The sequence below is a fragment of the Eubalaena glacialis genome, chromosome 5 (assembly GCF_028564815.1).
Source record: "Eubalaena glacialis isolate mEubGla1 chromosome 5, mEubGla1.1.hap2.+ XY, whole genome shotgun sequence".
NCBI lineage: Eukaryota > Metazoa > Chordata > Mammalia > Artiodactyla > Balaenidae > Eubalaena > Eubalaena glacialis.
Window position 1 is genome coordinate 126,938,722 of NC_083720.1, and position 26,505 is coordinate 126,965,226.

Genomic DNA, 26,505 nt, shown 5'->3' on the forward strand with positions numbered 1-26,505 from the left:
ATCTGGTCAGATTCAGGATGGATTTTGGAGACTGTGCTAATGTGGTTCGCCTCTGCACTGGATGTGTGGGAGGGAAAGATGAATCCAAGTTTAAGCCAGAGAAACTGCATAGATGGTTGTACCGTATCCTGGGATGGGCAAGACTGGGGAGGAGCACTTTGTTGTGGAGGAAGCGAGTGGTGAGGACCAAGAGTACAATTTTTGACGTGGCTAGTCCGAGACACTGATGTAGACCCACAAGGGGAGATGTCCAGTAGGCAGTGGCACACACATATTTGGATTTCAGAGAATAGTCGAGGCTGGAGATTTGTCATCTCAGAGATGGTGTTTGGAGCCACTGGTCTGAGTGAGCACATCTAACGTGAATATAGATGGAGAATGTAAAGAGAGGAAAGATGAAGAAGAAAAGGGAAGCCTCAACAAAAGGAGTGCCTATTTTATTGGGCTGGCCAAAAAGTTTGTTTGGGTCTTTCCGTAACATGAAAAACCTGAACGAACTTTTTGGCCAAGCCGATACTAACTTTTGGATTCCTTTGTGCATATATGAGCATTTTAATCTCACTGTATATGAATAAAAGGGATAACAACAAAGACAAAAATAATGATAACAGCCAACTTTTATGTAGTCCTTACTATAACCGATACTTTTCCAAGTTCATTCCTATGTTAACTCAATTAATCTTTGCACAACTATATGATGAAGGAACAACTATTCCCATTTTACAGCCAAGGAAACTGAGGTGCAGAGAGTTCAAAGTCATTTGCTCAAGATTTATACAGCTTGTACGTGGTAGAGCCAGGTTCAAACCCAAGCTGTCTCAGCTTCAGAACCCATGTTCTCTTTTGTATTCTATATTTACATATACAAAGAATAGAAATTACCAACCATAGTTTATCAATATAATTAGCGATTTTGTGAGTAACAATAATTTCAGAGCTCATTGTTCAAACAAATATTTTTTCTAGAGGATGTACTAAATGGGAATATGTTTATATTTCTACAAGTTTATTTAATATAGTTTGTACTTTATATTCAAAACTAAATTCAGCAAATGCTTTCTGTACTAACATTTACTAATAATATAGTGTAGTAAAAGCATAGATTCTGAAGTCAGCCAACCTAGGCTCAAATCCCAGCTCTATAACTTTCCAGCTATGTTGGGCACTTGACTTTGTCTTTCTGCCTTAATTTTCTCATCTAAAATAGTTCCTTTCTCATAGGGTTGCTATAAGGATTAAATAACTTAATGTTTGTAGAGCATTTAGAATATTATCTGGCACACAGGTACTATATATATATATCTGTTACATGAAATATATCTGACATGTACATAATTCTGGGGACAGGAGGTGAGGCTTCAGAGAAAGCAAATCCTCTACTCTGTGCAGGTTAATTACTGATATTCAAAACTGTTTTAACCCCAATTCCTGGGTTACCCTCTCGGGAACCAGGAAGTAGGAACAGGGAAGTGGGAAGCAATAAGGGGAAGAATTCTAGGATCAATACTGCAAAGCCATAAAATGGAAAGATCAACACTCCTAAGTTACAAGGTCAGGAAAGCACCAAGTATTTAGATGCAGGACCCAGAGAGAAATGCCTCTTAGGGTGCACATTATCTTAGGAATTGAAATAAGGCTAGAATGGGTGGGATGGAATGAGAGAAGATCCGGAGAATTAAGGATACTAGTAGAGTATTCATTACTAGTCTAAGATGATTGACTGCATATTTCCATTACTTGGTGTAATATCTTGTTTTATTTTTGTGCAGCTGTGTAATCTTGGGTGACTTGTTTAATGTCTCTGTGCCTCATCTGCAAAATGGAGATAATAGTTGTACTTTCCTTATAGAATTGTTGGGGATATCAAATGAGTTAATATACGCAAGTACCTAGAACAGTGCCTGTGACAGAGTAGGAAAAATATGTCTTTGCTCTTCTTATACATATGCTCATAGGTTGACTCTATTCCCTGGCCCCTGTGTAAGCCTATTCTTTTCTAACAAAGAAATGATATTTTAAACAATGAAATGCCCTGGATTCTTTATATAATAGTTCACTTAATATAGAGTCAATTTTGAGCTCGTTCAAGGAAATGAAAAACCAAAATAAAGGCAAGCCAAACTCTGATATTTCAATGGGCAGATAAAAGAATCTCACTTACCTGAGACCTTACAGTTTGTGATTTTGAAATTGCCTCTCAGGTACTTTATAAACTCATATTGATGAGTGCAATAAACTGATGGTAAATTAAATTCTCTAGGAGATTAATTACATTTTAGCAATAAGTTAATGGTCCAAAGTTGCCTCATTTTTTTTTTTAAGATCACAGAATACCATTCAGTTCAAATAACAGGTAAGAATAATAGTATCTTATCCTTAATAGTATCCCGGAAAATCACACTGTCCAACTCTGTAATACAGTTGATGACATAAGTCTATGTTCCAGAGAGGTTAAATGGCTTCCTCTAGGTACATACATGAGGGGGGATGAGAGCCCAGGGCTCCTGACTCCTGGTTTGCTGATCTTTCATTGTATAACAGTGAGCCAAATGAACTGAAATTTACATGATGTCTACTTACTAACTTAAAAAAAAAAATAATAGCATTTATTGAAGACTTACTATATTACAGGGTCTGAATTAACTGGTTTTATTTCAATTCTTGTAAAAACTCTATGAAATAGGAGAATTAAATGAGTTTAAAAAGGTGAAGTTCTTAGAAGAATCTTAACACATTGTGGGCATTCAATAAATGTTCGCTATTGTTACTAATATTCCTTGCAAATGTATTAAAATTCTTCAGAGTTCACTAAGAAGCAGAGAGAAAGGATTTTCTCTGAAACAGATCATTAGAGGGAGTCCTATGTGTATATGGAGAGGTCCAAGGAGTATTTTTATACTACTTCATTCTTTGGTGCTCAGATTGAGTGGATGAATGAATCTTTTTTTCCTGAATAATGTGCTAACAATGCAAGAAGGGGAGACTATGCTGTGTGCCTGGAGCATGATGGTTCCCACTCCCACAGTTCCCCAAGTGGTTCTGATGTGCACAATAATAGGAAGTAAGGTTAGAAATGTTGGACAAGCAAATGAGTTGGTATTTTTTTGACAGAGTTCTGGGCTGCACCTTGAAAATATGGCATTCATTCATTCATTCATTCATTCATCAAGATATGTGTGCTATTTGCTGGGCAACCTTCTAGGCTCTGAGGAAGAATAAAACATAGCCCCTGTCCTTGAAAATCTTATAATTTGTATCATGTAGACGAATATATAAGTGATAAAATGATGGTAGCACACAAGAAATGGTCAGTGGCCCAAATACCTTCAAAGAACTATGGGAAACTTGATGAGCAAGGGATTGCTGCCTGGAAAATCCAGGAAAGCTTCATGGAGGGGGTCTTTGCATTGGCTTGGAGAGCCGTGTGTGAGTTTGTCAGGCAATGAAGATAGAAAAGGTGTTTTCAGATAAAGAACCACAGTGCAAAGGTAATTCTATATTTGGAAAACATTGTGTCTGCATAAAGGCCATGTTGATAAGGGGGTAAGTAACATTGGAGAGGTTGTGTGGCAGTCCGTTGATGAAGGGCAGTTGCAAATAGGGGCACGAGATGATGAGAATTGTGTTTTAGGATAATAAGATTGGTGGCCATGTCAAGTAGGGGGAGGAAGACCAGACAGAAAGCTGTCATAATGCACCAGATGAGGAGCGAGAGGTGATGGGATGGAGAACATGGAGTGAGATACCTCAAGGAAAATTCGTAGAGTTTGGTCACTAATTGTCTTTGGCATTGACTGTGGAGAGTGAGAAATTGAAATTGATCCTGATGTTTCTGCTATTTATGGAGACAGTGGACAAGGGTAGTGAAATAGGATTTCTCAGGGGAAGCTGATGAGTTTAATATGCGTAGTGGCTTTGCCTCTGTTTGGTACTCAAAAAGTTCTTTGCATTTTGATTTTAGTTTCCAACTTGTATATATCTTGTCTACCTAATTAGATTATAAATATTTGTTGAATGAATGAACACATGTAGGCTAGTGATGAGATAGAAGGCTGTTTGTGTTAAGGGCAACTACACATAGATTATACCATGGAGGAAGAGGTGGGATTGAGAACTTCTTCGGAGTGGAAATGCTGAGGGGAGTGGGTAGTATTGCTTTAGGTGATAAGGGAAGAAATGGGAATGAGGTAGACCTTTGTGAGTCCGATGAGATGACTCTGGGGCATGGTTAAGAGTCTGGAACTGATAGGAAAGTATCTGCAGAAGATAAAGGCATGGTCGGTGGTGCTGCGATGGTTCTTGTGGCAACATTGTTATGTTTCTTATCTGTCCTTTTCATGTGGTACTCAGCACAAGCTACCTTGTTTCGCTTTGTGTATGTGTGTGCCCTCTAGCGTCCCCAAGCCAAAGGTCCAAGTTCCTTGTTGGCAGGAAGCACGGTTTGGTCTACAACCTAGGCTCCATAAATGTTTGCTAAGATGGCTTATTTGTCGTTAGAATCACTAGAATAATGGTGAGCAATCCTGTATTCATGAAGCACAATATAAGATGTTCACAGTTTTGTTGAGTCCCTTGAGCTTTTTAAAAATTAGATTACCTCTAAGGGGTAATGAAGCATATTGCTAATGAATGTGGGCCCTGGAGCCAGACTGGGTTCAAAATCTTGCATTCTATTCACATGACTCGGGCAGCTGATTTGAACTCCACGTACCTTGGTTTCCTCAACTGCATGAAGGAGGTAGTAGTCGTACTTGCTTCGCAGGGTTTTGTGAAGCTCAAATGAATTAATACAGGTTAGTCACTTAGTATGGTGCCTGGCACATGGCAAACTCTCTCCAAGCATTTGGTGTTACTACGTACGCCACTGAGAGTGTCAATGAGGAAAGTGCCCCGACATTTAAAAATGTTTCCTGGGCATTTTAAAGAAGTGACAATACAGAGGCAGCTTTCTAATCTTTCACACTGTCCTTAGCGCACAGTCAGTGGGGCTGCAGGCAAAGCCAACGTCGCACAGTTCTGGGGGCAGCTTGTATCTCAGCCTGCACTGCCACCTGCCCCTGTATGGTTCACACAGTCTGTTTCACTCGCATTCCCATGTTGTTTTTAAACCATCCCCTCTAGGATAACCAGGGAGATATTGACCTTAGGATGCCATCTGTCCATTTCATTTTAAGGAACATTTATTAAGCACCACTAGGGGGCCAGGCCCTAGGATGGAGACATGAAGAATGCTCCACGTCCCTTTTCACCACTGTCTCCACTCTATGGGATATTGTTGCCTTCGTCCGAGCCCGGTAGGGTGAGTTGTGCAACATATCTACTCTCTGCTGCTGCCATGTGCTCCCTTCTTGAGTGCTCACTGCACTGGGGCTCCCTGGAGGCCCAGGCAGGGGGCTGAGGTGCTGTCTTCCCCGAGGAGGTGCTGTCCACAGGGCCTGCAGACAAATGATTATGACCAGCTCAGTGTCAGCAACTATGGTCATCTTGAAGCTAACCACCCCACCCATCTCCTTGCCCTCGTCACCCCATACCTTCTCCCAGAAACCCACACTGTCTCTGTCAGTCCTCTGAAAGGCCTAGTTTTAAACTGGGCTTTGAGCCACAGATGCAGCTAGGTAGCTCGGAGCCTGTGGGCTTCGGATGATCACTCTGCTAGATGTTCTTCAAATTCCCTGCAAGCTGTAAAAGTCTGTAATCCCATAATGATGACTTAGGACTGAGGAAAGCATAGGCAGTGTTACTATTAATATTTATATTCTCAGTAATTTTCTATATAATTTTCAGTGAGAAGTTTTCGTTGTTTTAAAGAAGATACCTGTTTCAAGCTTTTAAAGATGAAATGTGTTTCAGACTTAATGTACAGTAAGATGTCATTTGGCTCCTTTGCTCTAATTAATTTTACTCTTTTCCCTCTGATCCACAGTTTGGGGATATGGCTTCCTGTCAGTGACAGTTATTAATCTGGCATCTCTCCTCGGACTGGTTTTGACTCCGTTGATAAAGAAATCTTATTTCCCTAAGATTTTGACCTATTTTGTGGGGCTGGCTATTGGGACTCTATTTTCAAATGCAATTTTCCAACTTATACCAGAGGTAAGGAGGTTGGCTGTTTGTTTCTGTGAATAATTGGTTCTTTTAAATGTTTCAGCACTTTGTACATTTTAAGCCTCCATAATTCTTGCAGCATTTTATGGTCTGGTTTATAGTGTTTTGGATAAGAGAAAGCTGAATCACAGCAAATGAAAAAGCTTGTCCCAAGCTGCAGGGGAAGTCAGCGTCAGAGAGAAAATTAATATTCTGGGAGGCCAGGCACCAGGACGTGCTCAGACAGCTCTGGGACACCTCGGAAGGCCTTACAACTCTATTCTGTCTCACATTTGGCAAATTTAATTTCTCTACACTCTTTTTATTATTTACTTATTTATTTCTGAAGTGCACGCAGTGTCAAATTTACTAAGATATATAACAGAATTCCTCCATGGATCAGTTCGGTGCTTTGTGACCACCTAGAGGGGTGGGATAGGGAGGGTGGGAAGGAAATGCAAGAGGGAGGAGATATGGGGATATATGTATATGTATAGCTGATTCACTTTGTTATAAAGCAGAAACTAACCATTGTAAAGCAATTATTCTCCAATAAAGATGTTAAAAAAAAAATTCCTCCATGTATTTACTACAGCTAAAGAAGACTAGAGGGTAAATTAGAACATGGTTGACAAACCTTTTCATTCTTTTTGACTGTGGATAAAAATCAATCGAGGGCCGATAAATAAACAGCAGCTTATTTTTTCCTTTGGTAAAACGTATTATTGATCTGCCATTGACTAGACTGTGCTATTCAGTTTATCAGCACATGATACATATGTTTTATTTCAAATCTATAATGTGGCCATATAAGGAAGAGAGATGGAGTGAGGAGAATAAGTGAGAGGAAAAGAGACAGGAAGGAGAAAGAGACATTAACAGGAGGGCGTCACAAAGGGCAACTAGAGAAATACATATACACGTGGACCGTATCTCCCCACTCATGCGCACACGAAGATGGAGGGGCAAGCTCTGAACAAAAAGAAAATATACAGTATCACCTTCAGCTCATAAGTTTTAGAAAATTATAACTAAAGCTCCTTTTAGTTTTCACAGCTACATATGAAAGTGGGGATGTAACTTCTTAAAGTCATAGTTTTTTTTATTATTATTATATCTAGAAAGGACCTAGGAGAACATATACTTCAAAGCCTCAATTGTAGAGATGAAAAAATTAAAATCCAAGGGGATTAAATGACTTGATTACAGCCATATAATCAGCTAGTAACAAAGCTAGGATGACAAAACAGATTTTCTGATTTTAAAAATTATATGTAATATATTTGATATAGTATTATATATATTAACTCACCTGATTTGTGGTGAGTCAAATTAAATTAAACAAACTGACTTGGTATGTGGACTGAGGATTGTACATTTATGATTTTGAGGTTTCCTGTTTTATTGAAAATGTAATAATACATTAAAATGTCTATTAGGAAAATAAACTTCTTCAACAGCACTTATAGAGGTTCTTTTGCCTTTCTGTGATAATTAGGGAATTATGGATATGAGCAGAGAATTATGTAAACACTAGAGAATCTATCTTTTTAATAATACCCCCAATTTACATAGTTATTTCTTTTAAAAAATTTTTTTAAAAAATTTATTTATTTTTTATTTTTGGCTGTGTTGGGTCTTCGCTGCTGTGCACGGACTTTCTCTAGTTGCAGCAAGCGGGGGCTACTCTTCATTGGGGTGCGCGGGCTTCTCACTGCGGTGACTTCTCTTGTTGCGGAGCATGGGATCTAGGTGGCACGTGGGCTCAGTAGTTGTGGCTCACGGGCTCTAGAGTACAGGCTCAGTAGTTGTGGTGCATGGGCTTAGTTGCTCCACAGCATGTGGGATCTTCCCGGGCCAGGGCTCAAACCCGCGTCCCCTGCATTGGTAGGCGGATTCTTAACCACTGCACCACCAGGGAAGTCCTGATAGTTATTTCTTTTGTGGCAAAATTATTTCCCCTTTGCTATTTTATTTTCATAACCACCGTGTTAGTTGTATAGAGTAGGTATTTTTATGCCATTTTTGCACTGTGTAAATAGGTCCGGAGAAGTCACTGAAAAGAAGATGTGGCATGGTCTCCCCAGAGACAGATGTAGAACAAGAACCCAGGCATTTTCTATTCTAGACTGCTGTTCAGAGGGGAAATTTACAATGTGTGGAATGGTATAAAGCTGTGGCTTTTCACATGTTATGCTCCCCTGCTATTTTACTTATTTTAAGTTTGTATTTCTTGTCTGCCTAGAACATCTTGACGGTATAATTTCAAACTCCAGCTCTTGTCCTGTGTCCTTTAAACAATGAATTATTTCATTCTCATCATTTGTGAGTGTGTGTGTATGTGTGTGTGTGAGTGCCTGGTATCTTATATCTTTTCTTCTTTATTCTGGGGCTCAGTCCTCTATTTATTTATCTCTTTAGGACTTACTAAGATCCTCTAAGTTCAAGGGGCTCTCTCTTGGGAAAACAGTAATCCAAGTGACCTGCCATATTTGCTTTAAAAAGTTGACTCTGGATATTATGGGCAAATATATTACTTTTAGAAAAAGTGGATAATCAATGTCTCATTTGTCTTAATTACTAATGTCTAATATTATCTTATAAATGTAGGAATCAGTGCTGCTTTTTTACTGCTAAAAGTTTACTTTCTCAAGGCAAGTATCGCTGAAGGTGTTATAGCCAGGAAACTATAAGGTACTCTGGGGGCTTTATTTAATAGGACTTCCTCTGGTTATAAGACTTCAGTGCTATCTCTTACAGTTTGATTACTCAGGTTTCAGAGTTTTTGTTTTATGATTTTGGCAGGTAAACTCCCAATAATACCTGGATGTGAAGGATGGACTTAGGACTGTGGTGAAAATTATTTACTGAATCAAATTAAATTACTTGGTCTTACCTGAATTGCCTTTTTTTCTCTTAGGCATTTGGATTCAATCCCAAAATTGACAACTATGTTGAGAAGGCAGTTGCTGTGTTTGGTGGATTTTACATACTTTTCTTTTTTGAAAGAACGCTTAAGATATTATTGAAGACGTATGGTCAGGTAAATGGACTTTATTTAAGATGTTTGATGTTTTACCCACTAAAGCTACTTTATATAGGCAAATAAAGGCAGGAATTTTATTCTTACAATTATGTGAACAGTTCAGTTATTAGACTTGTGAATGTGAGGAGAGAAAGAAAAGGATCAATATATTGATAAGTATAAGAGGAACACTTGATTTTTATTGTAGAATTTGGAGTAAATACTAACAATTTAATGTCCAATAACAGATGCACATAATTTGTATTCCATTCATATCCATCAACATAAGAAGGTATATGCACCCTAACATGAAAAAAACAAAAACAGGAGAATCTAATAAATGAAGATACATTTAAAGGAAGAGAAATTTTATAAATCTAAAAAGATTATACTACATACGGAATAGATATAAAATTTTTCTCTTATAAATAAAAACCATTAAATTCTCTATTTTCTTGCCTGTATGAGCCATCTTTGTTTCTTCTTATAATCTTTTCCTCCCTTATTTTTCTTGTAGGATGGTCACACCCATTTTGGAAATGATGACTTTGGTTCTTCTCAAGAAAAAACTCATCAACCTAAAACGTTACCTGCCATCAATGGTGTGACATGTTATGCAAATCCAGCTGTCACAGAGCCTAATGGACACATTCATTTTGATAATGTCAGTGTGGTGTCTCTACAGGTATTGTAATTCTCTTTACTGCATCCTTCATACTATGTGAAGACTGCTGTGCATGCAGCCAGTCAGTATTTTGCACATTTAATTGTATCAGACTTATTCCTGCGTGTGTGGGTTAAGTCGAATGTAAGTTTGTTTCTTTTTCCACTTTCCCTCTGTCAATTTACTGCAAATATGCGAGTTAAGCAATAAATTGTAGGTTGCTGGGTTGGAGGCTTTAGTATTCTCTAAGATTGTTTAACTATGTAAGAGTTACTAAGATTTATACAATGATATGTTGCAAAATTAATTTAGAGCATTTCTCTTACTTTGCAATTCTTTTGATATACAAAAACCAAAGAATCCCTTTGAGTGATTTTGAAACTGAAAGAAGACTTGTAAGCTATTAAAATTGTGTTCATTAATTAATTGATTTAGAATTTTCATTCCCATTTTCTAAATAATGTTAATAGGTATTATTTCTTGAGCAAGTATTATATGCCAGGTAATAAGCCAGCACTTATTTTATCTCATTTACTTTTTATTTATTTATTTATTTATTTATTTATTTATTTATTTGTTTATGGCTGTGTTGGGTCTTCGTTTCTGTGCGAGGGCTTTCTCTAGTTGCAGCAAGTGGGGGCCACTCTTCATCGCGGTGCGCAGGCCTTTCACTATCGCGGCCTCTCTTGTTGCGGAGCACAGGCTCCAGACGCGCAGGCTCAGTAGTTGTGGCTCACGGGCCCAGTTGCTCCGCGGCATGTGGGATCTTCCCAGACCAGGGCTCGAACCCCTGTCCCCTGCATTGGTAGGCAGATTCTCAACCACTGCGCCACCAGGGAAGCCCTCATTTACTTTTTATAACAACTATTAAAAGTAGGGATTCTTTTCTACATGTTAGAACTACATATTAGAACTATTAGAACTAAAAGTAGGGATTGTTTTCTATGTATTAGAATTATTTGGAAATCAAACCCAAATTATGTATGCAAAAATGAGAATTTATTGGAAAGATAATGGCTCTCTAATGGGATAGCCAAGCTATTGGAAGATCAAGTACCCTGGAACCATAAGAATTATTAGGACTCCCACTCCCTTCTCCTCTCTGCATCTTAGAGTCATTCTCTTTTTGCACTGTGGATGGGCTTCTTCATAAATGGGAAACATAGCCACTAGCAACTCCTGGGATTTATGTTTTATAATTTCGGCTACTAGAAGGAAATTGGCCTGCCTCTTTAAGTCCTAAATCCAAAATTTCTGGCGAGTGTCTCCATGGTCCAGCTTGAATTAGATGTCCACTTCTAGACTAATCTAAGTGCTTAGAGGGTTGGGCCCTTTGTATAGCCCCAAGGGAATATGGATGCGGTAGAAGAGTGGTTATTAAAAGGGAGACTGGCATGCTAGTGTCATTGGTGTCCACACACATCTCATTTGACAGATTAAGAAAGTGGAGCTTTGGATGCTAAATAACCTCTCCAGGGTCTCTCAGCTCGTAAATGACAGATCCAAAAGCTACAAAGCTACAAATACAATATAAAAGACGATAATTAAAAATAGAATCAGAAGGAAGTCAGCTAAGAAAAAAAAAAGCAGAAAAGAGATATTTGGAAGAGGTTATTAACGCAAATGATCTGAGTTTCCTTCTGGAAAGAAAATATGATTGGTCCTCTACTTCTTCCCACCCGATAAAGGAAAATCTCAGGAGGGATTGAAAAGGCAGTTTTATGTGAGCACTAAGCTAAGAGAGGAAATTATTTCATGCAATATAATGAATGACGCTTTTAGGCAAGACTTTGCAAAGAATTTGTAAATGTTCAAATAGATAATTTCCTATAATAATTACAGCTAACCTTTATTAAATGTTCAAGGACTATGCCTAGAACTTTAGATGAATGATCTCATTTGATCCTTAAAATAGCCTAGGAGACAAGCACTCTTATAATTAGGAGATTGTGGCTTAGAGAGGTTAAATAAACCCAAGGACACACATCTCCTAATGACGAAGCTTCTCTCAGGACTAAGGCCATCTGATGCGGAAGCTTGCACTCTTATACGCCTTGCTGGATTGCTTTCATCATGTCACTGCTCTGCTAGTATCAAGATGATAACACTAACTCTTAATAAATATTAAGTTTTGTAGAGGGAAGAAGATAATTTTGGCCCATGGTCAGTGCTTTCTGAGAACAAGTAAAATTGACCTGCTCAAAAGTTTGACTTTAGTTTTAAAGTTTTAGGACTCCTGGTTTCTGATTCACAGTGGCCAGAAGACATGTTTGCAGTAAACACAAACACCGTGGCAAAGATGGGGTCGTAGACATGATCCTGTTTTACATAACATAGAAATATCAATCAAACGGCCCTTCTTTCTCTGCTTCTGGTAGTAGTGCTAATATACAGGCTTTCATTCATTTATTTAATAAACATTTTTTGAGTACCTGCTCACTGTCGTAGGCACCGGGGATTCAGAAGCAAACAAATTCTTATGAGGCTTATAGTTTATTCAGCAGAAATAGACAATATAGAAAAGAGTAAAACAAGAAAATATCAGGTAGCATTAACTATTTTGATGAAAATAAAACATGGTGATGTGGCAGTGACATGTGGAGGCTTCTTTGATCTATCAAGAACGGTCCCTTAAGAGGTCAGTGGAGAACTGGATAATGAGAAAGAAGAACCAGCCATGAAAATATCTGGGAAAATAATGTTCCAAAAGCTTTGAGAAGAATCAAATGGGTCCCATACAAGGGAGCTGGAAGCTGAATGGCGTTGGATTTCCTGACATCAATGCTGGAGACCAGTGGCACAGTACCTTCAATATTCTGAACAGAGGCAACTGTGGAATTGTAAACCTGGGTAAACTACCAATCTAGTGAGAGAGCAGACTGAAGCTAGGAGTCTTGAAATCTACTTCTAGGAATGAGAAGTCCGTCTGAAGTAGAGAAGGTGTGTGCCAGGATGACAACCATGAACCAGGCCTTGACATGAGCCACATAAAAAGTCCTGATGCTAATTTCCTCTGGGGGCTATTTTCCGGCCGTTTTGGTTGTAGGTATAATCTCTAGTGAAGAGAGATTTAAACAAATTGAGCAACACACTGTTATTTTCAGTTTTCTCTTCACATCGCATTAGAAACAAAGGAAAGAAGAGACATTTAAGAAATGCTATCAGGGTCCAGATACTGCTTTAAGAGACAATAGGTAGAGAAATATGAGTGATACTGATTTTAATAATAAAATTAGAATATTTTCTAGTATTTTATATGATGAGAATATATTTAACCTGGGTGACCCCATTACAATGATTGAACATGGCGTGTAAAATTCATGGTTTGTTTCGAAGCCCAAGCATTGCCCTGAGAATTTTGTTGACGATTCCTGTTTTTACTGTTTTGACACAGTGAAGTTTTTACAAATTGAAGATAATAAGAAACCATCTAAGAGTGAGTTAAGAAAAGTAGTTTAATTTGACATTGCTATCAAAAGAACACAAATTATATGACAATCTGGATTATAACAACATGATTCTTGGTTTTTCTGGAATATGGGAAGAACAAAAGAAATGTTATAGAATAATTAAAATGCGTGACTTAGGGATGTCTTTATCAGTATTCATCCAGACAATTTTGGTTCATCACCGAATACTCAGAAATGCAATAATGTTTAAGTTTAGTTGCCTTTGGTATTTTGTCTATATTCACTCATATAAAAACTATAGTTTTACATGTATTTTTAAAAATTTTATTGCCATGGAAGCGAATTTATCACAGTATGAGGATAGAAGATATTTTATTTAACAGTTTGTTAGCTTGATTATAACTTTTAAATATTTAGACAAATGGTGTGAAACTTCCTTAGTACCCTTGTTCCAGTCTCAGTAAATGTTTGCACCGCGGCCCGTGTGGCACGTGTGTGCGCGTTGCTGTGGGCATGTAGGAGCATTCATGTTCTGGGGGAAAGGTAGCAGTGATAGAGGCATAATAAGGAAGCAGTTATGAGGGATTCCATTTCTCCAGTTATCCCGTTATTGCCTCTAAGTAATGTTTCACATCTCACCCTGTGACACTTGCTCTGTTCCTTTCCCTCTCTGACTACTACGCAAACACAGGGAGAAGTCGTTGCAGTAACTCTGCAGCCAGGTGGGTCTTTCCCCCCTGAGTCTACAGCTTCAGAAAGACTGTGTTTAATAGACGTTGATTCCTCAGGAATGTCAGGTACTTCCGGGAGTGTTAGCTCTTCAAGGCCACTAGAGGGCACATCTAGCTCATTCCTCCAGTAGTACAAAATCAGTATCTTTTTCTAAATGAAACCTCCTGTGTGCTTTCATTTAAGAATGAATGCTATTAAATATGAAGTGATATGAGCCACTTATTCTTCCTAATAGAAGAACAATTAATATCAGCCATTTTTAGTAACTGACTATTGTGAATTTTATGTTTAAAATCGAGGTGCAATGAAGTGGAATTCAACTGCAAAGTGTGGTGATGTTATTACTTTGTCAATAACTGAAAGGAAGTGATACTCTACAAATATAAAGATAACATTTTTGAGGTGCTTGGGGTATCCATGAGAGTCCAAGGGATTTTAAAAACACTTCATTCATTCAAGTATTTATTGAGTACCTAATATGTACTTGGCATTATTCTAAGTACTGAGAATTCATCAGTGGGACGGAACAAACTTTCTGCCCTTCCATAGCATAACTGAAGTATTGTATAATATACCGAAATATTATACACAAAAGTGGAAAGCATCCTTTTTTTAAGTCCAAAGAAACCAAATCAGAAGCTCTGTGTATATGTGTGGGGCTTGACTACCGCTCTTTTCTCTTGCGTGATGGGTTTTTCTCCATTCTTGCCCAGAGGTGGGAAGGATGGTGTCCATTCCTGGCTGCCCATATTGGGAAGGAGGGTGGGAGAGGAAGGGGTTGAAGCACTGTGAATATCTGACTTGATACCCTTGTCTTCAGTACTGTATTTCACTCTAGCCTTCAGTTCGCTTTGTGTCCTTGAATCAAAGGCCTCTTCTGGTTCAGTTTCCCCAGTGGGTAAATCTCTAGTCATCATTTGGAGTGGCTGCCTTGCTGAATTGGTTTGGGAGCAATAATCTGGGGTTTTTATTGCTCCCTAAATAAATTTACAACTGATTTCCTTTTTTTAGTTCCACTCTTTCTCTTCAGAGGCAGTTGGCGCCTCCATTCTCTAAACTTTTCTGACGTTCTGGGCCCTGCATCACTTTGTTTCTTTTGACTTTTTTCCTCTGTGGAGTCAGAACTCATCCTCCTCTTTTCATCCTCCAAAATAAATACCTCAGCGCTCTCATCTTCCATTCTTTCTGTCCTTGTGACTTATGTCATTTTTAGTCTTTAATTTTAGGAAGTCTCAGGAGGGACTAGAGAAAAATATGTATGTCTAGTGTGCCATATTTCACCAAAGACCTATTTACTACTTTAAATCATATAGTTTTTTTTTTTAATACATCTTTATTGGAGTATAATTGCTTCACAATACTGTGTTAGTTTCTGTTGTACAATGAAGTGAGTCAGCCATTTGCATACATATATCCCCATATCCCCTCCCTCTTGCGTCTCCCTCCCACCCTCCCTATCCCACCCCTCTAGGTCATCGCAAAGCACCGAGCTGATCTCCCTGTGCTATGCAGCTGCTTCCCACTAGCTATCTGCTTTACATTTGGTAGTTTTTGAATATCACACGATTTAAAAATAGAAATCAGTTACTTCCTTTTACGGGGTTATACTAACAATTAGTTAAAATTGAAAATGATACATGTAATAAATTATATAAGAAGTGGTTTTCATTGGTCTTGATTGACAGATGCTTACAAAAAAGCTGGTTGAATTAGAGGCAAACACTGCCCCTACACAATCATGAGGAGGAATTCTGAGTACACCTTGGTTGTTGGTGGCCTTTGTTTTCTCACTGGATCCATCTCGATGCTTCCTTGCACCCCACAGACTATTTTATCAGGCTGCAGTCTGGGGGGTTTGAAAGTCTTAAAAGTTTGTACTTGAATCTGCTCTGAGTTTAGCCCACGCTTTACTAAGTCCACTTTTATTCATTTTTAGTGAACACCTTTTCACATTTTCAAGAATAACTGTTCCAAAAAAATTTTCATTACTCCACAAAATTCTCACTACGACCTTTTCTTCCTTTAATGAGGAGACTGCGAAGATGATTTGGAATCTCTGTGAACTTTGCTGTCTCACCCCATCCGTTGCTTCCTGAAAAGTGCTCTGTGCGTCTGCTCTCTACCTTCTCTTTTGTGTCAGAACTTGTATCCTTTCTCTTTTTTTAAGGCCAGTTCCTCCACATGTGCTCATCTTTCCCATGGCCTCTTCCTGTTTCATTTATCTTTCCTGAATCTTTCCTTCTCCCCATGTCTACAAACACTGAAAGTCTGTTCTTCCTTAAACTCTTCTTTTTTCCTGACTCTGCTTCTCCCTAAGATTTCTCAAACCTTCTCTACACTGTCCAATTTCTTGAAACATCAGCTAATACTGAAATAAGAATATGTGTCAGACATTGTCTTAAGTGCTTTACATATATTAACTCATTTACTGCTCGGAGTAACAACTGTATGAAGTGAGTACAGTAATTATCTTCATCTTAAGGATGTGAAACTGATATACAGAGAAGTTGAGTAACTTAGCCAAGGTCACATGGGTACCGAGTTAGGATTTAAGCCCAGGCTTCCTGGTTCCTGGGATGGTTAACCATTACCCTGACTGCACTGCCTATTATTTCCATTTGCTGACTAGTCTTCACGTGCTGCCTCCTCTTATTCATCATCTCCTCAAATGTTTAATTGTTGTAATTTAAAAATTCACTACCTATTCTCTGAAGTTTCTCTCTGGAATGATACAAGTGATTTTTCTAGGCAGCAGGCTGTATTCTTAACACTCATTCTCATCCTGTCTGAAGCATTCCTGTAGTTTAGCACACATTTGAGTACCTATTATTGGCTAAATGCTAGGAATATAAAGGCAGATTTTTCACTGGAACTTACTTCCTCCCACTTGGAATTACTCATTAGATAGTTTCTGTGACATGATACTATTTTTCTCCTGCCATTTTAGCTACCGTTTTCTTGGTGCTTTCTCAGAATCTCCTTTTCTTTGCAGGACAACTGGGAGGAGGAAGCAAGGGTTTGGGAGTCACATGGGGCCAGTGTTAACGTCTCGGCAATAAAATATGTTGCGTGATTTAGGGAACATTAGTTAACATGTCTGAGTCTTTGTTCACTCATCTGTAAAATGAGGAGCAAAAATCCTTAAATTAATAAGTTTTTGTGAAAATTATTTACTATAGGCCAACTATGTAACAATGTGTCTGACATTATATGTACGCAATAAATATATATTTCCCTCCCTCTTCCGTTCACCAAATTTTTTTCTTCGCTTTCCTTCATTTTTAATCATAGTGATCTCATCAAATCCTATCGCTTCACTTTTCATTCCTGTGGAATTCACTTTTAAATCTATGTGCATAATTATTTACAGATCACCATTTAGAAGAGGGCTTCTTATACTAAGCCATAAAGGCTTTTGAATTGATCTGTATTTTTTTCAGTGGGATAGAGTACCACAATGAAAGGATAAAAACATATAGAATTCCATGCTTTCTCATCTTTATTTTTTACCCTTTAAAACATTTGAGTGCCTTTCCTAGAAATTAAAGTTTGATTTTTAAAACTTGAAGACTATTTGGTAGTAAAGACAACTTTCTGAATGCAAATGCCTGCAAGCTTGCCCTTGACTTCTGTCAGATAGACTAAGAGAACTTAAAACATTTACTCACCCTGGAATAAAACTTTGAAGTCCAGCGTAACTTGCCACTTGAATGATATTATCAGTTTTTGCGTTGCAGATTCTCTATCTGAGTTGTTCAGCTACACACTCATCCATCCAGTTGTATCTGTCACACTCTGACACATTCAGTTCATTTGAAAGGACATGAAAATAATGGCACCTTAATTATTCAGGGAAGATATTTGATTGTCGTGTTATTGAAATAATTGGGCTGCATAAAATCTTTTACAATTGAATTAAGAGTTGTAGTTAGTGCTGTTAACTTTTTAAATCTGGATATGGACATTTTATACAGATAAATTCTAAAGGTGAAAAATTTAGTGATACAAAATGTAAAAATGGTAACTTGAAAGATGAGATAGAGCACCAGTGAATCAAGTCACATGACTAGAGATAGTACCTGCAATCTAAATGAAATCAGAACTAAAGTGGAGAGGTTTGGAATGTCAACCAGAGCAACTTGCCAGAAAGGGGAACTATCCATTAAGTACCACGTTTGCTCTTCCAGATAAGACCATGTCCCAAATACGTAAATTTGGCAGAAACATTTTAGTTGATACCAAGTGTGAGGAGGGATTTAGGGTTATCTGTTGTTCCTTAAATTAGCCAGTCATTTGGCCAGCTAAGACATGCCTGTTTTCACACAGGGAGGCTGGTAGCATCACCATTGACACAGAAAATTCATAAAGAAGTAGTTTGTACTACCGACTCTTAGGTCAGCTGGGAGAATCGAATAAGGTAATGCACAGTATGTGAAAGTGCTTTGAAATGTACCCAAATCCATACTATTTAATCTATTTGAAGGACAAACAGCTGCTTAAGGGTCTCAGTCAGGGACTGCTATGATATCCAAATGAAAAGGGAATATTTTAGTTACTCATAAACATTTGTACGGTTAATACTTTTTTGTAGAGTTTATAATTTTAATCCATTTGTATGCAGACATAATTAAAATGTTATGAAATTTTGAGTTCTGGGTATAACTTATAGAGTTTTAGGGTTTTCTTTTGCCTTTGTAAATAGACCACACACACAATTTAATTTCTGTTAAATAATGAATATCTTAAAGTAAAAAAAAGGAAAGAAAGAAAAGGCATTCAAAAATGAGACATTCCCAGAGAAGTCTTCTCAACCTCACTAGAAACTGCCGCAGAAATCCTGTCTGATTTCTGTCCCACATATTGTTTGCCAAAGAATCATTAAAAATTCACTCAAAAAGAGTACTACTCATAGTGGATGGAAACCTTTTGTGAGTTATCAGGATAAGATGCCAAAAACTGCTTAGTTTCCAACTTGATTTACAAAATGCAGCATAAGAGAGAAAACAGAAGATCTGTTTGATGTTGGTGGGAAAAAAAGAAAGACATATTTGATAAGAGTTCCAGATAGTATTGGCCTGTCTTGGCAAGAGTTGGTCTTCTGGGATGGAAAGACTGAAAATGAGTGCATGAGCCTGTGTTTCAGAAATAATTATAGTGTGATTAACAGAAATGAAGCAGTTGGAAAGAGAACTCTGGAAGAAGGAGGGGAGGAGGAAAGATGGTTACTTTTTCTCTAAATGAAAACATTTTTATGGAGGCAAAACATATGTATGGAAAAGTGCACAGAAAAGAAAATAATTTATTATATACTATGGATGCCTTAAGGCACTAGGGCTTAATTGTCTCACGGGAACTCTGTGAGAAAGGTTGGGGTACATAGCTAGACTTGTAAGAAATGGGTCATACAGTACTCACATGTGTAATTTTATTGAAGAACAACAAATTGCTCTCTAAACTGTTATGCTTATTTACACTCTCAGCAGCAGCACAATTCACATTTTCTCCACATCTTTAGCAATTGTTGGAAATTTTAGACTTCAAAAAATCTATTGCTTATTTAATGAATTTGGAACGGTATCTTTCTGTGATTAACCTTTGTATGTTTCTGATTACTAGTGAAGTTGAGCATCTCTTCATATGCTTATTGGCCATTTTAGTTTTGTGTTTCCTGTTCATCTATGTCGCACATTTTTAGTTGAGTTGCTTATCTTTTTTCTTATTGATCTGAAAGAAAATTTATTTATTTAGTGAAAGAAAATTTATTCTGAGTCTTGTTAAAATGGCAAGGAAGACTTTATTCAAGATTATAGAGATAGGGGTCAACTCTATTACAATAGAGTAGAGAGATGGGGCTCAACTCAGAATATAGCAAAGACAGCTGAGGATTTATGGCTAACAAGCAGAGTGAGGGTGTCAGTGGACAGAGAATTACTAAGAGGAGACATCAAGAGTAAGAGGGATCCTTGTTAGACCAACTTGACAGCATTCTTGCTAAAGGCAGGCCAAGATGATCAGATATCAAGAATATGGGGATTCTTACTAAATTGACTTAGCAGGACTCTTGCTACAACTGGACTCTGGAAGGAGGGGCAAAGAAGCCCATGAATGAGTTCTAGTTGAGAACAGGGCTCAGAGGATCCTGACTAAAGTTTAGTCAAGGATACTCTTTGTCATTTGTAGGAGTTTTGTATATATTCTGGATGCTAATCTTCATTGATTAAATGGATTACAAATATATTCTCAAAGTCTCGACTTCTCTTTTCACTTTGTTTATATTTTATTTTTTAAAAGTTTTAATTTTAATGTAGTCAAACATATCAATACTTTTATTCAAGCTTTCTACTTTCTGTATTTTGTTTAAGATAGCTTCCCTTTGCCAAAGTAAAGAAGATATTCTTCTGTACTTTTTTCCAAAAGGTTTAATATTCCACATGGAATTTGTTTTTGTATATAAAAAAAGAGACACTTTTTGCTTTCTGTATAGATAAGCAGTTAACCTAGCTTCTTTTATTGAATAGATCATCTTATCTCTGCCATATGTCAAGTTTCTATATAACAATGTGTTTATATCTAGACTTTTTATTGTCTTTCATTTGTCTATTAAAAAATTTCTGCCTTATTACCAGTACCTTAATTATTATAATTTGTAGTGAACATAGAATGCCCCAGGACAAGGCTCTTCACCTTGCTGTTTTCACTGAAAGTTATCTTTGTTCTTCCCTATCAATATTTTGGGGATTTTTATTGACATTGCCTTGAACCTAGAGATCAGTTGAGGGACAGCTAACATCTTTATGAGATTTCAGATTTTCTTTGTTTTGTAATTTTCTATAAAAATGTCTTTAGAGTGTTCTGTTAGATTTATTCCTAATTACTTTGTAGCTCTGCAAGTATTATACATGGTATTGTTTCCAATTCCATTTTCTAATTAGTTATTATATAGGAGTACATTGAATTCAGTATATTGATTTTAAACCTGCAGTATTGCTGAACTCTCCTGCAATTCTTTGTATTTTATTTATTTACTCTTTGGGATTTTCTGCGTAGATGTCAATGAGCAAAGAAGCAAATTTTTTCTTCTTTTACAATTGTTATAACTCTTTTTTTCTTATTACAATGGCAAGGATTCACAGGGTAATGCTGAGTAGAAGTAGTGATAGCTGGTGTTTCGTCTTGTTTCTGACTTTGATGGGTACACTTCTAAGTTCAGTAGGTTGCTGGCTTTAGTTTGTTTGTTTTTTTCAATAGATACCATTAATTAGATCAAGAAAGTTCTCTCATATTCAGAATTTACTAAGAGTTTTTCTCAATGTTGAATTTTATTGGAATTTTTTTTTTCTGTACTATAAAGTATGGATAATCTATACTTAGTTAATTTTTTTTTAATTTTAAATTTATTTATTTATTTATTTATTTTTGGCTGTGTTGGGTCTTCGTTTCTGTGCGAGGGCTTTTCTTTCTAGGTGCGGCAAGCAGGGGCCACTCTTCATCGCGGTGCACGGGCCTCTCACTATCGCGGCCTCTCTTGTTGCGGAGCACAGGCTCCAGACGGGCAGGCTCAGTAGTTGTGGCTCACGGGCCTAGTTGCTCCACGGCATGTGGGATCTTCCCAGACCAGGGCTCGAACCCGTGTCCCCTGCATTGGCAGGTAGATTCTCAACCACTGCGCCACCAAGGAAGCCCCCTTAAATTTTTTACTTTAATTTTTTCATTTTATAAATTTTAATTAAAAACTTAAAAAAATGTTTGTTATTTAAAAATTTTAGAAATCCAGGAGGAAAAATGTATATCTGTTAAGAATCTGCAATGGTTCTCTCTTTCTGAGAAGAATTTTTTTTTTACTTTTAGAATTGAGGACTCTTAAAGCAGAGTGAAAGACTAAATGAATAAATAAGAATATTTTCTGGCAAAATTGTGTCATTTCTGAACTACAGTATTATTCAGTAGGTGTTAATTGATTAGTTACATGAAAGTTAGAGCAACTTTGTTTTGTCAAAAGAACTTGAGCCAAAATAATGCCATTTGCAGCAACATGGATGGACCTAGAGATTATCACACTAAGTGAGGTAAGTCAGACCGAGAACGACAAATATCATATATCACTTATATGTGGAATCTAAAAAATGATACAAATGAACTTATTTACAAAACAGAAATAGACTCAGAAACATAGAAAACAAACTTATGGTTGCTAAAGGGGAGGGAAGGGGGAGGGATAAATTGGGAGTTTGGGATTAACAGGCACAAACTACTATATGTAAAATAGATAAGCAACAAGGACCTACTGTATAGCATAGGGAACTATATTCAATATCTTGTAATAACCTATAATGGAAATGACTTTGAAAAAGAATATACATATATGTTTACACACACATATATCTGAATCACTTTGCTGTACACCTGAAACTAACACATCATTGTAAATCAACTATACTTTACCACTAATCAGGTTACTTTACTTTTCTAAAACGATTTCTTTTCATCTTTAAATTGGCAAAGTCTCTACCAATCAGGATTATTACAAACGAAATGAAATATTTTAAAAGTAATGAAAAAGTACAGCTATGAAGTAAATATTAAATCTTATTACTACCACGTCCATATTACCAAACATGACCATCTTCCTGAGAAGTTATGGGGATTAAGTGAGAGCAACAACAGCCAACCTTGTGTGTGGCCTCAAAGCCACAACGTTCTCTATTTCAATGGCAGAATATTGATTGGGCAGCTCTTGATTTCGAGTAGGGAGCTTGGTACAAAGTTGTGGGCTCATATGTCAGGTTTATAAGCACAAGTCAACTGGAAGGAGGAAAGCATTTTATGAATGGGTTTTCTGTGAAAATATGGTGGGGTACATTTTGAAGGTTCAAAAATAGATGGATTACTTCAGTGCAGGAGCAATTTATAGTCAAGAGTTATATTAATGAAGGTTTCCAGAAGAGTTGAGAACAGGGTTTTCATGGAAGTTTGCAGAGAATAAAACCAAATAGCAAGTTTGAATAAAGGATAGGAAGGCAGTTGAATTTTGAGGTTGATTTGCTTTCCCTTTAGACCCAAACTTCTCAACGTCAAAGTTCATTAGAAGACACTTTGGTGCACAAAGTCCCATGCAGTAGGCAATGCTGTCCTCAGGACCATTGGCGAGGAATGTAGACGAAAATGGCCAGGGGCTGGGGTGGGATGGAGTGGTGCTATGTTTCCAGCAGTAAATAGAAGAAACCTCATAGACCTTCAGTATACTGCAGACTCTCCTTGATAATATGTCTTTGTTTGCATTGCCCCAGCGCAGAGCAATAATTGAGAATACTCAATCAGCTTCCATAATAATAAGTTTATCTGAAGATGGAGAACTGCTGTGTGGGGGGGGGGGGCGGGGGGAGAGAAAAATTTGAAGAATTTTCAAGAAAGTAGAGATTGGAGGTCCTGCCCTGACAGCTGAAACTATGGCCAGGAGGAGAGGTCTGAAGGGTATTTAGAATCGTGCTGTGTGTACTGAATAAGTCTTTCCTCGGTGTTTTCAAAAAGTTCTTAGTAAAGAATTTATAAATTTTCAATGCTTCTGAAGTCAGATATAGCTACTTTTTAGGGATTACTCTGCTGTAGTAGGCTATAAGGAGAGGAAATGCCGGATTTAATAAATAGATGCAGAAAAAGACTAGAGAAGTGAATTATTTCAAGGAGTCTGTCACTGAAGGGAAGAAGAATGAGGGAGAACAGCAGTTCAGGGGAGGATCCGGATTCAGGAATTCGTTAATCTAAAGGAGATTGCAGACAGAGAGGAGAGGCTGGAGTGGACAGCGAGAGGGTGGGAAGCAGAGAACAATGGAAGTCGTGACCAGAAGTTCTGATGCAGCAAATTCTTAGAGAAGAAACTAAAAGGGAATTAGAACACGAGTGGAACTGCTGATCTTCAAAAGGAGAAGGGTTTTTATTCTAAGATCTAGTGGAAGGTGGAGAATGTGTTTGTGGGCGGAGGGGAGGGTGTGTGTCAGATGCCTCCATCTCAGGCAGGTGGGAAGTAGCAGTAAGGAGCATGGGGTTGGCGAAGAGAGGAAAAACTTGGAATAGGTTCTCTGTTAATGTAGTTAAGAGGTGATTAGAGATGATAACAGATTGCTGGGCAGAAAGGCAGATTTCTCAACCCTGAGCCTGTGTCCTTACTTTCAGGGGTGGAGATGTTGACCTTTACATCCTGGACTCACAAACTCAAGCAATACTCTGCATGGGTGCAAGGCAGAGACGGTGATACTCCACCTGGGTAGACTCCCACACTGTTTCAGACCCTGAGAACAGCATGCCTGCAACCTTTGGAGGGTTCTGGGAACCAGGGAGTCACATATGAAAGTAGCCTGCTCCTGTGTACGAAGTTCCAGAAATATCGTTTTGCGCTCCGCCTCCTGAAAGCTGTCCCTGCACAGATTTTCTTTTCTCTGGTCTGTGAGCCACAGTCAGTGTCAGGTAGAGCAATCCATCAATAAGCATGTTAGATTTCTGTTACCTGTCACTCCTGAATAATTAACAGCAACAATTGTGATGGTGGTAGTTAGTGGTGTGATGTTGGTGGTATAGATCTTGTGCAGGGAATATACTCAGTACTAGACAAATGTTATTCATGTACAACCTCGATTGGTAGGTGTGATTATCTCCATTTCACAGATGAGGAAACTGAATTTCAGAGAGGTTAGGATTTATTTGAAATTAGATCTGTCAAACTCGAAGTTCTTTTACCAAAGCCAAGTTGCTTTCTGATATGCATGTTTCTCATCAGTTAAAATGACTACTTTTTAAAAACAATTTTTTTGTTGAATGAAAGGTTCTTTAAATTCTATAGTGCTTTATAATTTTCAAAAGTTTCACACAGATGTCTTCATATAATCCCATAATAACCCTTTTTTTGGTCTCTTACCCCTATTATATTGCCCCTCCACCCGTTCCCTCTCCCCACTGGTAACCGCTAGTTTGTTCTCTGTATTTGTGAGTCTGCTTCTTTTTTGTTATTTTCACTAGTTTGTTGTATTTTTTAGATTTCACATATAAGTGATCTCATACAGCATTTGTCTTTCTCTGTCTGACTTATTTCACTTAGCATAATGCCTTCCAAATCCTTCCATGTTGCTGCAAATGGCAAAATTTCATTATTTTTTATGGCTGAGTAATAGTCCATCATGTGTATGTATGTATGTATGTATCTATCTATCTATCTATCATCTATCTCACATATTCTTTATCCATTCATCTGTCGATAGACATTTAGGTTGCTTCCATGTCTTGGCTATTGTAAATAGTGCTGGTATGAACATTGTGGTACATTTATCTTTTTGAATTAGTGTTTTTGACTACTTTTAATGAAAACCAAATATAAATACATTTTTTGTGGGAAAAAATTCTATCCACTTATTAAGAATCTACCATGTACTTGGAATTCCTTAAAGGTACGTATATCCATGTAAAAATAGTTATAGCGTGGTGTGATGAGTACTTTAGTAGGTTTATACACAAGTTGCTGTGCTGAGAAAGATGTGGCACATGTTGGGGTGGGAAGTGATGCAGATGAAGTGGTCCCAGATGCTTTCCTGAGAAGATGATGCTTGTACCAATCGTGAAGGATAGGTGTGAGGTTGCTAAGTAAATAAGATAGGATGAAATGGTAACCTAGGTGCAGAGGATACTTCCAATTATTATTTGTAAGCATTTGGCCATTTCTAATTTTTAAAAATTTAAGCAAGTACCCCTGTAGAGCAGGTCTTAAGAATCCCCCTTAGGAAGCTGTTTGATGAAATGCATGAACTTTTGCAACAGAAGAATATACAGACCCACCAATTATTACATACAATTTAAAGTATGTACACCCCTACAACTGAAACACCCTTACAACCTCCCAGCTAATCGTCTCTGAGGTAGAGAGATACTTGATAAAACAAAATAAATGCCCAGGGGTGGGAGTAGAGAGCACTGTAGTAGGTGCCTTACAGATACTATGTTTAATTCCTACAAAAGTCCTGGAAAATAGGTATTAAGTCTATTTACAGATTTAATTAAGACTCAGTTAAGTTAAATAACTCACACAGGTTCACACAGATAATAAATGGCAAAGTTACGATGAGATCCCCTCCTGGGGTCTTGAGTTCCAACCCCATGTTCCTTCCGTATATAGGCATGACACGACCTTCCTAATGGGAACATTGCTCTAATCAGTTCTGATTTCTAACCATGAACTTACAAATGAACTTTTGCAATGCAACTTGAGGATTGCCTGCAGAATGAAACCTCATTAAATTTGACTCTGCTAACCTGTCATAGCTAATAACGTATGATTTGTTACATTTTGCTTATAGACTGGGCTGTAGAGTACTTTGGCATCCTCTATAAAAATTGCTTTTGAAATAATTTGTTAGGAAGATGCACTTAAAGTTTTCAAGTTATCTCAAGAAACACCAAGTTGTTATTTGTAATTGAGATGCTACATTAATCTTATCCATACAACGTGGCAGGTTTTCTGAAGGCCCTCTACCACACCCCGTGCTTGCTGTGGAAGCTATTTGTGAGTGTGAATTCTGGAAAGCTATAAAAGTGTATTTATCTAAACA

The 26,505-nt window shown here is 37.6% G+C and overlaps 1 protein-coding gene across 1 annotated transcript in view; it reads left to right on the forward strand.

The window, feature by feature from the left end:
- Positions 1-26,505, forward strand: part of SLC39A8 (solute carrier family 39 member 8) — a 77,536-nt gene that overhangs the window by 34,311 nt on the left and 16,720 nt on the right. Inside the window, exons 4-6 of the mRNA XM_061191669.1 lie at positions 5,924-6,093; positions 9,005-9,127; positions 9,627-9,794. Of these exons, the coding sequence (XP_061047652.1) occupies positions 5,924-6,093; positions 9,005-9,127; positions 9,627-9,794 (461 nt within the window). The remainder of the gene's footprint in view (positions 1-5,923; positions 6,094-9,004; positions 9,128-9,626; positions 9,795-26,505) is intronic.